Source organism: Leucoraja erinacea, chromosome 6, assembly GCF_028641065.1.
Source record: "Leucoraja erinacea ecotype New England chromosome 6, Leri_hhj_1, whole genome shotgun sequence".
Lineage (NCBI taxonomy): Eukaryota > Metazoa > Chordata > Chondrichthyes > Rajiformes > Rajidae > Leucoraja > Leucoraja erinaceus.
The window spans coordinates 50,398,462-50,416,317 of NC_073382.1; the positions used below are offsets into that span (position 1 = coordinate 50,398,462).

A 17,856-nucleotide genomic window follows, 5' to 3' on the forward strand; every position below is an offset into this window, starting at 1 on the left:
ACACTTGAAATGGCCAAGAACTCAAATGTATTTGCGTTGTTATATTGTATAGTTGACTGCGCTTTTCATGAAGTAAAAGCAGTTTTGAATTTTACGGTTGAGCAAGCTTTCATTCCTTGTCAATAGTATATCTATTCACTAAAGTCTTAAAAGTTGTAAATATTCAACAATTGTGCCATAACCTCTTACCAAAGATACTTGCTAAAACTTTAAGTGATATTGTTATAGTAGAAATTGTACTTTCAAAATATACTTTATCTGTTGTCTGAAGATTGTATAGTTTGTGCACATGCATTGAAGCATAATGTGGAATGCAGCATGTTAATATCTGTTTGTACTATGCAGTTTGTGGAAACATTGTAATACAATGTATATTTGGTCTTGGTGCACAAAGACACCAGTGGTCAAATATTTTTATTTGCTCACTCACTATTTTGCCAAATAAGCTAATGAATTTACTTTGTTTTTAAATCATACTGGAGTTAAATTTTACATGGTAGCAGGACCTGTGTTCCAATTTGGTGGTTAGCTTTTTGTCAATATTTTTCAGTTGAACAACTGTGATCATTTAAGATCAGATCATTAAAACTTATAACAAAGGTGCCATCTGTAAAAAAAAAAAAGGCTTGATCACACTGAGTATTGCATTACTGTGTTTCAAGTTGCACCTCAACAAAAAGGTAATAACGAGATCAAAATATTGAGAGTGACAATTTTACTTTATAAATTTGAGCAGCAATGGATAATCAGAGTTATTGGTTTCTACTAATCCAGTTGTCATTTTCAATAAGTAATAAGTGATGTATTTTGACTGCACACAATGGAAGGGCTACAACAGGATGATTCAAGGCATAGATTCGTGATGTCCAATTGAGATTAAGGACCCAGGGTAATGGCTACAACAGCAGTAATTGACAATTTGCTTTCAATCCATATAAATGCATGCATTATATTGATCTGACCTGTGCTTTTCCTCTTGCCATTTTACACAAACGGTAGAAATGTACACAGTCCTGGGCTGCACGGATGGAATTGCTATCACAGGCATCTATATCCCTTGTGATCTTTGTAAGGTCAGTCTCCTATACTCCAAGTCCTAGCTTGCCCAACTTCTTTCTATAATATGGCACAAGGTGTAAGCCAGAGATTATTCCTATTGTGAGGCCCTGCTTTTTAACCTCTCTCCTAAATTCCTATATTAATTCTGCAGGCCTTCTCTCCTAATGTCTCCTATTAATTCTGAAAGTTCATCCATTTTTCTACCTATAACATTGGTACCAATGTTCACAACGGCTTTGGCGTGGACTGAAGGGCCTGTTTCCAAGCGGTATCTCTAAACCTCTGGGTGCTCACATACCTAGCCCTTTGCCATTCAGCAACATCACGTTGATCCTTGCTTTCCTGCAATAATTTAATGTCTTCTGATTCCCTAAATAACCAAAGTATATGGGAATTGTCCTAATTGGAACTAAGTTCACAATTCTTCCGGTTGGAAAGGAAGGGGAAACGTGGTGAGATGGGTCTAATCACATTGAGTATTGAATACCTTTGATTTAATTGAAGTATAGTATGTCCACAGTACAGATAAATAATTTTGCTGCTTGTGCTGTGCTTGATATTCATTTAAGGAAGTATAGCACAGCAGCATTAATTTCTAAGCTCAGTAATGAATTGTTATCTTATGTCCGGTTACAGAGTCTACCCTTTCTTTACTGTTTGCGTGCAGATCACCACATCCACGTCAACTTTTATGGCTAATATGAAATGTTGCCCTTCTATTGCTGGTAGAGGCAACGACATTTACATCTGGTGTTACTTGTCAGTTCTAGCAATGAGTCATAAATGTAGATTACTCTAGTCTTTTTAAGGTTGGGTTGAAAAAGTACACCATTTTTGAATTCCATATTGAAGTGAATGAGACATTTTGTCGGAATTAGTCAAGAAATATACCTTTTGAGATTGATGCAGATTGAACAATTAATTGCTAAACATTTGCTTTTAACCATATTGGCATCTAAAAATGACAATGAACCATGTTCATTCAATTTATCAAAAAATAGTAGCATTTTATTCCATACATTGTGAGACATGACTAGGAACCAGGCTTGATATTCTTCTAATTTAAATCGGAATTCCGTTTTTTTTTTTTTCCCTACCAATGAATCATTTTTTTTCTTTTTTTTGTGCCCGATTATTCACATGAATCACTTACTTATGAATGAGCTTTCTCCGCGGATTTTGAAATTAGTTTAAAAAATAAAAACAATCTCCACTATAAATGGCTTTCCGCGGGACTGATGATTGGACGAGAGAGACGTCGGTCAGCAGGCAGTGGGGGGGGGGGAGAATGATGATTCAGCGCAATGATTGGAGGAGGGAGGAGGTGGAAGTGGCGGAGGGGGACTGATGGAGGGTGTCTTGGGGCGGGACAAGGCGAGGTCTGGTGGACGCCATTCACCACCATTCACTCGCTTCACCAACACGCAGTAGAAGCCGCTTGTAACATCGAAAAATTCTATAAGATTCGTCAGACATGATTTACCTTTCATAAATCATGTCCAATAATTTCACCACTTTCCAAATGTGCTGCTCTCCCATCTTTAATAACTCTCTAGCATTTTCCCCACTACCGATGTTAGACTAACTGGTCTGTAATTCCCTGTTTTCTCTCTCCCTCCCTTTTTAAAAAGTAGGGTTACATTAGCTACCCTCCAAGCCTCAGGAACTACTCCAGAATCTAAAGAGTTTTGAAAAATTATCACTAATGCATCCACTATTTCTGGGGCTACTTCCTTAAGCACTCTGGGATGCAGCCTATCTGGCCCTGGGGGTTTATCGGCCTTTAATCCATTCAATTTACCTAACACCACTTCCCGACTAACCTGGATTTCACTCAGTTCCTCCATCTCATTTGTCCCCTGGTCCCCTGCTGTGTCCGGCAGATTATTTATGCCTTCCTTGGTGAAGACAGAACCAAAGTAGTTATTCAATTGGTCTGCCATGTCCTTGTTCCCCATGATCAATTCACCTGTTTCTGACTGCAAGGGACCTACAATTGTTTTAACTAATCTTTTTCTCTTTACATATCTATAAAAGCTTTTGCAGTCAGTTTTTATGTTCCCTGCCAGTTTTCTTTCATAATCTATTTTCCCTTTCCTAATTAAGCCTTTTGTCCTCCTCTGCTGGACTCTGAATTTCTCCCAGTCCTCTGGTAGGCTGCTTTTTCTGGCTAATTTGTATGCTTCAGGCCCTGGGGATTTATCAGCCTTCAGTCCCACCAGTCTACCAATACTATTTCTTGCCTAATGCAAATTTCTTTCAGTTCCTCTGTCTCCCTCGATCCTCGGTCCTTTAGTACATCTGGGAGATTGTTTGTGTCTTCCTTAGTGAAGACAGAACCAAAGTACCTGTTCAACTCTTCTGCCGTTTCCTTGTTCCCCATAATAATTTAACCTGTTTTTGCCTTCAAGAGACCCACATTTGTCTTTACTAATCTTTTTCTCTCAACATACCTAAAGAAGCTTTTACTATCCTTCTTTCTATTCTTGGGCAGCTTACCTTCGTACTTCATCTTTTCACCCCGTATTGCCCTTTTTGTTACCATCTGTTGTCCTTTAAAAATTACCCAATCCTCTGGCTTCCCGCTACTCATTGCTATGTTATACACCTTTTCTTTTAGTTTTATTCCATCCCTAACTTCCCTTGTCAGCCACAGTTGCCTCCTACTCCCCTTAGAATCTTTATTTCTCTTTGGAATGAAATGATCCTGCATCTTCTGGATTGTGCCCAGAAATTCCTGCCATTGTTATTCCACCGTCATTCCTGCTTGGATCTTTTTCCAGTCGACCTTGGCCAGCTCCTCTCTCATGCCTTCATAGTCCCCTTTGTTCAACTGCAACACTAAAACTTCTGATTTAACCGTCTCCCTTTCAAATTACAGATTAATGCTTATCATATTATGGTCACTACCTTTACCTTGAGTTCCCTTAATAAATCTGGTTCATTTGACAGCACTAAATCCAGAATTGCCTTTTCTCTGGTAGACTCCAGTACAAGCTGCTCTAAGAATCCATCATGGAGGCACTCTACAAACTCTCTTTCTTGGGGTCCAGAACCAACCTGATTTTCCCAGTCTACCTGCATATTGAAATCTCCCATAACCACAGTGGTATTACCTTTGTTACATGCCAATTTTAACTCCTGCTGCAACTTACACCCTATATCTAGGCTACTGTTTGGGGGCCTGTAGATAACTCCCATTAGTGTCTACTTACCTTTACAATTCCTCAATTGTATCCACAGCGACTACATCGTCAGTCCCGATGTCACCCCTCGCAAGGGACTGAATTTCGTCCCTCACCAACAGAGCTACCCCACCTCCACTGCCCACCTGTCTCCTTTTTATAAGACGTATAACCCTGAATATTCAGTTCCCAGTCCTGTTCCTCCTGCAGCCATGTCTCTGTGATCCCCACAATGTCATATCTACCAATCTCTAACTGAGCCTCAAGCTCATCCACTTTACTTCTTATACTTCATGCATTTATATATAATATATAATACTTTTAATCCATTACTCACCTCACCTTTCACATCGATTCCTATTTTCACTTGGCCATACTCTCCTATCCCTTCGTGAGCTTTCTACCCCGTTAATCTGGTGTCTTTCTTAACTTTTCCTATACAGATGCTCCCCGATTTACGACGCTTTGATATTTCAACTTTACGATCAACAAACGTTCAGCAACGGCAGCGAGCCGCACGTCACTTTAGTTCACGTGATCGCAATGTATTAAATGCATTTTCGACTTGCGATATTTTCGATTTCCCATCGTAGGTGAAGGAACAGCTGTACTCTCTTTCCCTTTAACCATCCTTGTATTTCCAATTTGTCTCCTCTCCCCACCACTATTTAGTGGGAGGAGACAAATTGGAAATACAAGGATGACACATCCATTTTTCTAAATCTAAAAAAATGTGCATCAATCTGCTAAATCCTTGCTCGTATGGAAAATCCACAATCTTGGGAATCAAATCGGTAAACTCCGCTGCTTTGGGTGTATTGTCATATGTATTCAGCAGACGACTAGCTCTCAACACAATATTCCACATGTCTGATCTTGTCTACCACTTGTTAACATTCCACATGTGATCTTGTCTACCACTTGTTAGAACAAAATGTATCCATTTGTGGTAAAGACCTGCGTATTGTTCATCTATTTGCATTTGCAGAGATATAGACTAAGTACTGGAATGCGTATTGTTCTTTGACCAGCATGAACGAAAAGGACTTTATGAATACATTTTAGCGTCAGCAATTTTCTGTGGCTCTTTACTCCCAGGATTGTCTTTTGCTACGTTTCTCTGCTAAAGTGAAATATTTCTTGATACTTTGTGTTCCTTAACCTACATTTTTATCCCATGTATCATTTTCTGCAGAATAAATGCTCAGTTCTCTGGAATGAGTCTTATTGGCAACTTTATCCTTAAACCCTTTTATTCTAGTTCTATTCCAAACCGATTTGATATAGACACACGAAGAAGGGTTGAGTTCTTCATTAGGATGGAGAGTGACATTGTTAATTCAGAAACAATGGTTCTGAACTTAAAGAAAGGTAACTTTGAGGGTATGAGACGTGAATTGGCCAAGATTGACTGGCAATTAATTCTAAAAGGGTTGACGGTGGATATGCAATGGAAGACATTTAAAGACTGCATGGATGAACTACAAAAATTGTTCATCCCAGTTTGGCATAAGAATAAATCAGGGAAGGTAGTGCATCCGTGGATAACAAGGGAAATCGGGGATAGTATCAAAGCGAAGGATGATGCGTACAAATTAGCCAGACAAAAGCAGCATACCAGAGGACTGGGAGAAATTCAGAGACCAGCAGAGGAGGACAAAGGGCTTAATTAGGAAAGGAAAAATAGATTATGAAAGAAAACTGGCAGAGAACATAAAAACTGACTGGGGAACAAGGATATGGCGGACCAATTGAATTTTTGGTTCCATCTTCACTAAGGAAGACATAAATAATCTGCCGGAAATAGCAGGGAACCGCGGGTCAAAGGAGTTGGAGGAATTGAGTGAAATCCAGGTTAGTCGGGAAGTGGTGTTGGGTAAATTGAATGGATTAAAGGCCGATAAATCCCCAGGGCCAGATAGGCTGCATCCCAGAGTTCTTAACGAAGTAGCTCCAGAAATAGTGGATGCATTAGTAATAATCTTTCAAAACTCTTTAGATTCTGGAGTAGTTCCTGAGGATTGGAGGGTAGCAAAAGTAACCCCACTTTTTAAGAAGGGAGGGAGAGAGAAAACGGGGAATTACAGACCAGTGTAACATCGGTAGTGGGGAAACTGCTAGAGTCAGTTATTAAAGATGGGATAGCAGCACATTTGGAAAGTGGTGAAATCATTGGACAAAGTCAGCGTGGATTTACGAAAGGTAAATCATGTCTGACGAATCTTATAGAATTTTTCGAGGATGTAACTAGTAGCGTGGATAGGGGAGAACCAGTGGATGTGGTGTATCTAGACTTCCAGAAGGCTTTCGACAAGGTCCCACATAAAAGATTAGTATACAAACTTAAAGCACATGGCATTGGGGGTTCAGTATTGATGTGGATAGAGAACTGGCTGGCAAACAGGAAGCAAAGAGTAGGAGTAAACGGGTCCTTTTCACAATGGCGGGCAGTGACTAGTGGGGTACCGCAAGGCTCAGTGCTGGGACCCCAGCTATTTACAATATATATTAATGATCTGGATGAGGGAATTGAAGGCAATATTTCCAAGTTTGCGGATGACACTAAGCTGGGGGGCAGTGTTAGCTGTGAGGAGGATGCTAGGAGACTGCAAGGTGACTTGGATAGGCTGGGTGAGTGGGCAAATGTTTGGCAGATGCAGTATAATGTGGATAAATGTGAGGTTATCCATTTTGGTGGCAAAAACAGGAAAGCAGACTATTATCTAAATGGTGGCCGATTAGGAAAAGGGGGAGATGCAGCGAGACCTGGGTGTCATGGTACACCAGTCATTGAAAGTAGGCATGCAGGTGCAGCAAGCAGTGAATAAAGCGAATGGTATGTTAGCTTTCATAGCAAAAGGATTTGAGTATAGGAGCAGGGAGGTTCTACTGCAGTTGTACAGGGTGTTGGTGAGACCACACCTGGAGTATTGCGTACAGTTTTGGTCTCCAAATCTGAGGAAGGACATTATTGCCATAGAGGGAGTGCAGAGACGGTTCACCAGACTGATTCCTGGGATGTCAGGACTGTCTTATGAAGAAAGACTGGATAGACTTGGTTTATACTCTCTAGAAATTAGGAGATTGAGAGGGGATCTTATAGAAACTTACAAAATTCTTAAGGGGTTGGACAGGCTAGATGCAGGAAGATTGTTCCCGATGTTGGGGAAGTTCAGGACAAGGGGGCACAGCTTAAGGATAAGGGGGAAATCCTTTAAAACCGAGCTGAGAAAAACTTTTTTCACACGGAGAGTGGTGTATCTCTGGAACTCTCTGCCACAGAGGGTAGTCGAGGCCAGTTAATTGGCTATATTTAAGAGGGAGTTAGATGTGGCCCTTGTGGCTAAGGGGATCAGGGGGTATGGAGAGAAGGCAGGTATGGGATACTGAGTTGGATGATCCAGCCATGATCATATTGAATGGTGGTGCAAGCTCGAAGGGCCGAATGGCCTACTCCTGCACCTAATTTCTATGTTTCTATGTCTTGACCCGAAACGTCACCTATTCCTTCGCTCCATAGCTGCTGCCTTACCCGCTGAGTTTCTCCAATATTTTTGTCTACCTTTGATTTTTCCAGCATCTGCAGTTCTTTCTTAAACTATATAGACACATGATCGATCTTGAAGGCTGAGTGGAAGGAGGGGGTTATTTCAAATTCCTCAAGATGGTTGTTTTTGTTGCTAAACTTTTTTAATTTAAAGTTCTAATCAAGTTTATTTGTATCACATGATTTTTGCATTTGTATCTCTAATTTCGTACTCTGATGAAGATAAAATTCTATCACATTGTTATCACTTAGCTGATGGAGCTTTTAGCAAGAGTTTACTAATTAACCCAGCATCATCGCCTAAGATGTTCGGCATGGACTTGTAGGGCCGAGATGGCCCGTTTCCGTGCTGTAATTGTTATATGGTTAAGATGATATCAGAAAGCCTGATTCTTGGTGGGGCTTACCTGGATTGGGAACTGCTCCAGTAGTGTAAATATACAAAAAGAATTTCACTGTGCAATTGCACATGTGACAAATAAAGCACGATTGAACCATGAGGTCGCCTCAAGAAATTATTCTATTTACATTCTGTAAGTTTTGCTTTGTCGGCTTCAAGTGTTCCTTTAGGAGGCACTTTGGTGGTAAATTTTAGCGAAGTTTAGTTGACATTCCGGATCTTCAAATTTAACTGAGTTCTTGGCAAAGAACTTTCTAATACTTGTAGAACTGGAGATATTATTTTTGTGGAATCAATTTGTTGAAAATCAAAGATTTAAACAGAATTTTATGCATTTCATTACAACCAAATGAATGCATCCATAATATCATGAAGAAAGTTTGTCCTTGTTAGAAATGTTTATTTGAACTTTATTGAAGTTATCTATTTTGTTTTTCCAGTTTAAATTGTGAAATATATCCAAACCAGATACCGTTTTTCATTAATACTAATTCCCTTTTGGAAAACTTAATAGCTTTTTGTTCTTTACGTGTAAATGTTTTTAGTGTTCAGTAAAATAGAATTTGTACAGTCCCAAAGAACAATTTTTGCAGGCTTTTAATTTGGTTAGTGGTTGCCTTGCATGGTCAGTCTATTAAATAAGCATGTTTCTGCATTTATTGACTAAAAATTTCTGCGAATATTCAATCCAGTTTTTTACCATGGAATCAAAATTTAGATCTAGGCTAGATCTAAGTACCAACTATTTTGCATAGATGCGTATAGCCCAGCTCCTGCTGGCGCCCAAGGCCCTGCTCCACTTATGGGTGTGAACATGAACAACCGTGGACCTTTGCTTGGTGCAACAATGGGACCTGTCCCAGCCATTAGCCCAGAGGGAACTGCAAATCTGGGAGCACCTATGTTGGGAGACAACAGTGGAACAATGGTAATGTATTAAACCATCCATGTATGTTGTCATTACTTTTTAATTAGTACAAGAAAGGTATGTTTACTTTAGCACAGTTTGGCATGATATGCAATAAAGTGCGATATACTTTATGTAAACGTTTTTCAGCACGTTTTACAGAGAGCAGACTAAGAACGTCAAGGAAGTAGAAGACGTCTGAAGAAGTGACTCAACCCGAAACATCACCCATTCCTTCTCTCCAGCAATGCTGCCTGTCCCACTGAGTTACAGTGCCCTCCATAAAGTTTGGGACAAAGACCCATCATTTATTTATTTGCATCTGTACTCCACAATTTGAGATTTGGAATAGAAAAAATCACATGTGTTAAAGTGCACATTGTCAGATTTTAATAAAGGCCATTTCTATACATTTTGGTTTCACCATGTAGAAATTATAGCAGTGTTTATTCATAATCTATCCGTCCGTCCCCCCCCAATTCAGGGCACCATAGTGTTTGGGACACAGCAATGTAATGTAAATTAAAGTCATTTTAGTATTTTGTTCCATATCCTTTGCATGCGATGACTGCTTGAAGTCTGCGATTCATGGACATCACCAGTTGCTGGGTGCCTTCTCAGGTGATGCTCTGCCAGGCCTGTATTCCAGCCATCTTTAGGTTATGCTTGTTTAGGGGGCTAGTCCCCTTCAGTTTTCTCTTCAGCATATAAAAGGCATGCTCAATTGGGTTCAGATCGGATGATTGACTTAGCCACTCACGAATTGACCATTTTTTAGCTTTGAAAAACTCCTTTGCTGCTTTAGCAGTATTTTTGGGATCATTGTCTTGCTGTAGAATGTGTCTATACACTTCAGAATTCATTATGCTACTACCATCAGCAGTTGTAACATCAATGAAGATAAGTGAGCCAGTACCTTCAGCAGCCATACATGCCCAGGCCATAACACCCCCCACCACCTTGTTTCACAGATGAGGTGGTATGCCTTGGATCTTGGGCAGTTCCTTTTCTTCTCCATACTTTGCTCTTGTCATCACTCTGAAGTTAATCTTCATCACATCGGTCCAAAATACCCTTTTCCAAAACTGTGGTTGCTCTTTTAAGTACTTCTTGGCAAACTGTAACCTAGCCCTCCTATTTTTGCGGCTAACCAGTGGTTTGCATCTTGCAGTGTAGCCTTTGTATTTCTGTTCATGAAGTCTTCTGTGGACAGTGGTCATTGATAAATCCACACCTGACTCCTGAAGAGTGTTTCTGATCTGTCGGACAGGTGTTCAGGATTTTCCTTTATTATAAAGAGAATTCTTCTGTCATCAGCTGTGGAGGGTTTCCTTGGCCTGTCAGTCCCTTTGCAATTAGTAAGCTCACCAGTGTTCTCTTTTTTCTTAATGATGTTGCTAACAGTTGATTTTGGTAAGCCGAAGTTTTGGCTGATGTCTCTAACAGTTTTATTCTTGTATCTCGGTCTCATAATGGTTTCTTTGACTTTCATTGGCACAACTTTGGTCCTCATGTTGATAAACATCAATAAAACTTTCCAAAGGTGAAAGACTGGAAAGACGAGGTGCTGAGAGCTCTCTTATACCTGCATTAAGGAGGCAATTAAACACACCTTAGCAATTACAAACGCCTGTGAAGCCATATGTCCTAAACATTATGGTGCCCTGAAATGACGGGCTATGTATAAACACTGGTGTAATTTCTACATGGTGAAACCAAAATGTATAAAAATGGTCTTTAATAAAATGTGACAATGTGCATTTTAACCACATGTGATTTTTTTTCTATTACAAATCTCAAATTGTGGAGTACAGAGGCAAATAAATAAATGATGAGTCTTTGTCCCAAACTTTATGGAGGGCACTGTACTCCAGTATTTTATGTTTACCTTCGATTTAAACCAGCATCTGCAGTTCCATCCTACACAAGGACGTGGAATAGTTTAGTTGATCAATACTGTTTAAGATGTTTATAAATTGATAGGTACACTTTAAAAGTAAATGTATGGATTGGCGTGTTAACATTTTACACATAAATGCAGAGTTTAGAAATTATTGAATAATAATACAATTGGCTAACCTTGAGTTTGTAAAAAGGAATATAATGCTTATTAATTGGGCAATTATTGTGTTATTACAATAAAAGTTAGGTTTTAGTATTTCAGTATTTCAGTAGGCTCCTGGCCATTGCGAATTTGAATACATTGAAATAAGAATTTTATGCTTTTGTTAATCTGCAATAGTGAATAGATTTTTTTTAAAGGCCATATCAAACAAATTATAATGGCTTTATGTAACTATGTATTGCCAATTAAAATTTGGTTATATTTTGTGATAATTAGTTAGGCAAAATTCTAATATTACCTTCCAAAGGGATTTTGCTAATTACATTCACCATAATATTGCACTTCACTTTAAAACAAGAATTAAGTTCATACCATGATTTGAATTTAATTCACAGAACTTGCGAGCAAAGCTTTAAATTTTGCCATTAGCGATTAGTGCTCTGACATCAGGTCTTTGTTTTGTCCAATGTGCCAAACTTTTGAAAATGTAAATATACCTTTCTTGCGTTAAACTCAAACTCTCTCAAAAGCATTACATATTTTAAGTTTATTGGGCCAGAATTTAAAACATACAGAACTATGCACATTGGAGATTGAAATTTCAATCCTTTCTCAGCAGATTTGGAACATGTTTAGATAGTACCTCGTTTCAACTTTGATTTTGATGCAGAGAATGAAAGTTTAGACAAATTTCTCTTCAAAATTTGAATTATTTGGTTGCATTTCCCACATCTTGCCTCCAAATGAAAAAAATGTAGATTGAAATGGACTGCATTTACTCCTGAAGTATTCATTTCAGTGCAATTTTAAATGTTATGTATATATGATCCAAATATGTACAAATAAGTAGATATCATCATAACATGTGAATTCTGACTAGTGCCTTAATGTATTGACCTAGAATTAGAATTTGGGTCAAATGTGCTGAGGACGTGTCATTTCCACTTTCTGTCAACACTAGTTTCACAGTAATTTTTTCTGCTTTGGGGCAGATTTATTTTAGTGCTTTTTTTGGGAACTGAACTACATGCTCCTGAAGTAAAGTTAATCTTATTATTAAAATTATAGAGGCCAAAACATTTCCAAGTGAAGGGCTGCGAATGTTGCTTAATTGCATGAATCAGTGAAAGACATCCAGTCTTAATTGTTAACAAATTGGGAGTTTACCTCTGTGTGATCTAATTATCCCTGTATAGTTTTTTTAAAAGCTATTTCAATCCTCATTACGTTAACATTTCTTTTAATTTGTTGCAGTCATGGCCTTCAGTGACCATTTTGAGATGATCCTTAATGTTTTTTAGGATTTAAGAATGGAGTCCAAAATCTTTTGGTAAACAATGTTGTATGGTTTTACTGCATTTGTTTCACACAGCCATGCTGTGCCCCCTTCAGTGTAATTCTGGTGTAATTCAAAAGCTGTTTCTTGTAAAGAAATACAACCGCAATGACTCCTGGAAATTTTCTGATCCAGCTGGAATTTTTTTTTGTCAGTATTTCAAAGGATGACTTTTTACTCCCAGAGCTAATTTCTACTTTGTATGTCTGTACACTGAGAGGGGGGGAATCATTGTCAAGGCTCACCTCGACTATGATTAAATTGACAATTTAATCATATGATTAAAATGACAATTATCTTGAATCTTGAATCTTGACTAATCAGTAATCTCTATTGAAAGATTTTCAGAGATGCATGCCTGCATTCCTGGAAATGGAAGTGACAGTTAGAAACTATGCCTGATTCTCTTCTCCAGTATCCTTGCAATATATGTCAGGCAGAAAAAGAGAGAAATTGGAAGAAAACAATGATTGTCAAACCTCCTTGTCAAACCTTGATCAAAGGGAGAGTTGAGAGGTATCTGGAGTTGCAAAAAAAATCCAGTGGGAAGCATGGTTTGTAGGAAAACAAATAAATATAGAGAGGCGTGGAAAACAAATAATGTTGGAGTTACTAAGAGGAAACTGCAGTTGGGAAGGCTAGAAGTAAGATATATTTGAAAGGAAAAAATGTTTGGATTAAGTGACAGGATGAGATTTGAGAATATGTGGAACAGGAATGAAGGGAGAGAAGTCAACAGGAGGGACAGGTGATGTAGGGGAGAGAAGTGAAAAAGAATGAAGGGAGAGGGGCGGTGTGCAGACATGGAAGGTTAATGTTTAAGGAGAGATCGGGGGGTGAAGGTGGAGATATACGTAAAGGAAGTAACAGTGAGATAGATTGAGGTAGCTAGTGGGGAGATTGTTAGGATAAATAAAATTTCTGGCAATTACAACATTTTTAAACACAAGTTGACTTTAACAATGAAACTTTACTTTGTTTCCTGGGGAGGCCATTTAAGACTGAGGTGAGAAACAACCTTTTCACCCAGAGAGTTGTGAATTTGTGGAATTCCCTGCCACAGAGGCCAGTGGAGGCCAAATCACTGGATGGATTTAAGAGAGAGTTAGATAGAGCTCTAGGGGCTAGCTCAATCAAGGGATATGGGATATGGGGAGAAGGCAGGCATGAGTTATTGATTTGGGAAGATCAGCCATGATCATAATAAATGGCGGTGCTGGCTCGAAGGGCCGAATGCCCTCCTCCTGTACCTATTTTCTATGTTTCTATAAGTAATTGAAGGGATTCTTGTGCTCCATTTACTTGAACTGAATTAGACAATACGTGAAATGTGGTATGTTGATAATTTCCGTGAATATTAAATTTGCGAAGTTGGTGCAACTGAGCATCAGACCAAATTTATATCCATATTTCAGGGAACATTGAATGAACTAACCCTGAAAGATGGGCGATTATGAGCTATCAGTGAGATGGTATCTAAAAATGACTTACTATTATTTGCTGAATGTGGAACAGTCTACTGTTGTTGAATATCAGTGACTTCAAAAAAAGGTTATTGCAGCCAAAACTACAAGTACAACCAGTAAAGGGATTTTTCAGATTGTGTTATTAAGGTTCTGAAATTTGACACATGTTTACATTAATTTTCTCATTTTAAATGGCATCCTGGTCTGGCGAATAGGGAAAATGAAAAATAATTTTGACATATTATGAATATACTTTGTATTTTAATGGGGTTTGGAGTTGTACAAATAGGTCTGATTTCGTGTATTATACCAGTAGTTTGTAATGTTCTAAAATTAGGTTCTAAACGCTACGTTTCATTATGAATAGCACCATTATCTGAAAGTTAACTAATGCAATTGCTCCTTTTATTTCCTTTTTGTATGTTCCGGGTACTGCTGGACTGCCTGCCAAACTTCATGACACCAACATGGGAATGTCGCCAATCAATTGATAAAATTGCCATATTTTGTTTGGTTCCTACAATCGAATGTGTTATGAACATTCTCATAAATTAAATATTATTATTCAAATGGACACCAGCGCAATGATAGATTTCCTCAAGGAGCTCTTGGTCAAATAGGCTCTCCTCCTATGATTAATAGGGGGAACTTGAGTGGAACCCCTGCATCTGAGGCTACTCCTCAACAACCCATGGCAGGTGTGGGTGCTGTGAGTGGTGCACCTGGTGGTTTTGGTAGAGGAAATCAAGTTGGTAACTTTGATGGAGCCAATAAACGTCGCAGATATTAGACATTTTGAACTGTAGCAAGTACCATTCCTTTCTGTGACAGTTTAGGATATATGGATATCTGGTAATTTAAAACTATCAGTTGAGTTTTATCTGCTGTTATCTAACTTTTTTAATGTGACGACGATATTTGGATTTTGTTTTTGCCATAAAAAAAAAATTGTTATCTTTATATTGAACTAAAAATGCTTCAGGTTTTGTCTAATTGACCAACAACCACATAAACATCATTGTTTAGCAAGTTGGGCTTGCAATTTGTTTCTGTAGTATAAATTTGTTAAAATGAGACCATGTTGTAAAATCCATGGAATGATAAATAAAACAAATAAACCATTTTCTTTTGTTAAAGTAATTGAATGTGAAGTAACTTGTACTAAGCAATGCGTAGTATGCATGATTTTAAAACTGAATTTTATTTGTCTTGGTTTTTCTTAGTTCCCAGTATCTATGGAGTGCAGATTATGGTTTATACTGTTTCACAGATCACTTCTCAAGATCAAGTTGTCAACAGCATGTTGCTGTTCACCTCAATTTGTAATTTCTTGTGAACAATTTGAAAAAAAATACATTCCTGATAACTCTTGCACCCTGCCTTCTTTCACCACCCCCACCCCACCCCACCCTACTAGCTAATCCAACCAAAATCTTGGAAAATTAAGTTTGTTTTTGGAAATGTCACCACTTTGAAATCTTATGCAGTGCTGGCTATATTGAAGCACTGCAGATACTTTCAAAATAGGCTAACATCCAATAAATAGCTGCTTCAAAGCTTTTTTTTTTAAATTTGAGATTTTTGAAATTCTACAATATTTGTAAGGTAGAAATGTACTTCTAAGGAATTGAAGAATAAGACCACATTATGAATTTGCTATTCAATACATGAGCTTGTTTAAGTGGAAGATTCCTTTAAACACTATTGAAATGATTCTATAACAATATAAGCTGTCCCTGGATAAGCTATGGTTGTTATTTTTACAGAGAGCCACCAATCTATTTGGTCTGTATGTCGGGAAGTAGACAAAATTCACTGTGGTAACCAGAATTCCACAGTTTTGCAATGAAAGGCATTAAAAGCACACAAGACTTATAAGGAAAATTAATAAGACTATGACTCCAATAACTCAAAATGCAGGGAAGAAACCATTTGTTGAAACAAATTTGTACATAGATTGTACCTTTTGAATGTAATAATATTGATAACTCGTATGTATGCAGGGGTGATCCTAAGTTGGGCATGTGTAACCTAAGAGGCATGTGTAGCCTCTATAGAATATGAGTTTCAGCATATTCCCAAATGGAGGCCCAGATTTAAAATTAGTTTTAAAACTGTTCAAATGTGAATCTTCCAATATAATGGTGTTTTTAAACTTACCTGACATTTTAGTTTCTTTGTTTAAAAGGTTATTCAAAATACTTTTTTGTAGAACTATCATGCACCCTTTTTATGTATTTTTCACTTGATTTGTGTTAATCAGTCCTTTGGTAGTTTTATGCAGTAAAATAAGTATTTGTTCACTTTTTAAAAATAATACTTGTCAGATTTGTACAATCCATACTATTTTTTCTTGAAATTGATTAGTGTTGATATTCAATGGATTCTGATTCTTCTATCCTTGGTTTTGTTTATTATTGTCATGTGTACCAATATATAGTAAAAAACTTTTCTTTGCGTGCTTTTCAGGTAAAACTTCCATACATAAATACAATCCAAGCATGCAGAATAGGGTTTACAGTTATAGAAGGCAGATAAAAGAACAATTGCAAGGACTGCAATGATGTAAATTGGGGGGTCGGGAATACATCTTTAGTTTGAGGTCTGTTCGAGAGTATGATAGCAGCTGGGATGCTATCCTTAAACATCATCATTTGTGTTTTGATGGAACTTCACTATTTTGGTTCTGAAAAGACCTTTTAAATGTGGGGGAACCATCTTAAATGTAGTTTATTATTGTCATGTGTACCAGCACAGTGACGTTTAGTTGCATGCTATCCAGTCAGCGAAAAGACAACATGATTACAATCAAATCTGTTGTCGTCACCTTAATCAATAAATGACTTTTCTCTGAGTTGTCAATGGAAAGGGACAACCGTATAGTCATGTAGGAAACTAGAAGATCCCTCCCCAACTCCCAAAGGTAGTTTAGTAAAATGTTAGACTGTCCTGGACTCGCCGCATTTAATTGTTGCTGACAGACATTGTGCACAATAATTAGAAATACATATTCTTGTAGTCTCTTCCTCTCACTTGAATGACTCCAAGATTCTTTACTTAAAACCCATGTTGGCAAATTATGTACACATCCAGATCCTTGATTAATGGATTTTTTTCCCTCCACCTACAGTGCCCTCCATAATGTTTGGGACAAAGATCCATTTATTTATTTGCCTCTGTACTCCACAATATGAGATTTGTAATGGAACAAATCACATGTGGTTAAAGTACACACTGTCAGATTTTAATAAAGGCCATTTTTATACATTTTGATTTCACCATGTAGAAATTACAGTCATGTAATTGTCATGTGTACCAGCACAGTTTATACTGGGGCACCAAAATGTTTGGGGGACAGCAGAACCTGAGCAGATGGGATGTGTCTATACACTTCAGAATACATTATGCTACTACCATCAGCACTTGTATCATCAATGAAGATAAGTGAGCCGGCACCTTCAGCAGCCATACATGCCCAGGCCATAACACCTCCACTACCGTGTTTCACAGATGAGGTGGTAACCTTTGGATCTTGGGCAGTTCCTACTCTCCTCCATACTTTGCTCTTGTCATCACTCTGATATGTTAATCTTTGTCTCATCTGTCCACAAGACCTTTTTCCAGAACTGTGGTTGCTCTTTTAAGTACTTCTTGGCAAACTGTAACCTGGCCATCCTATTTTTGCGGCTAACCAGTCGTTTGCATCTTGCAGTGTAACCTATGTATTTCTGTTCATGAAGTCTTCTGCGGACAATGGTCATTGACAAATCCACACCTGACTCCTGATGAGTGTTTCTGATCTGTCGGACAGGCGTTTGGGTCTTTATCATAGAGAGAATTCTTCTGTCATCAGCTGTGGAGATCTTCCTTGGCCTGCCAGTACCTTTACGA

General features: G+C 38.1%; 1 protein-coding gene across 1 annotated transcript in view; it reads left to right on the forward strand.

Annotated features, from left to right (window-relative positions):
• Positions 1-15,105, forward strand: part of pspc1 (paraspeckle component 1) — a 68,879-nt gene extending 53,774 nt beyond the window's left edge. Inside the window, exons 8-9 of the mRNA XM_055637000.1 lie at positions 8,947-9,119; positions 14,546-15,105. Of these exons, the coding sequence (XP_055492975.1) occupies positions 8,947-9,119; positions 14,546-14,755 (383 nt within the window). The 3' untranslated portion in view covers positions 14,756-15,105. The remainder of the gene's footprint in view (positions 1-8,946; positions 9,120-14,545) is intronic.
• Positions 15,106-17,856: the final 2,751 nt, after the last annotated feature.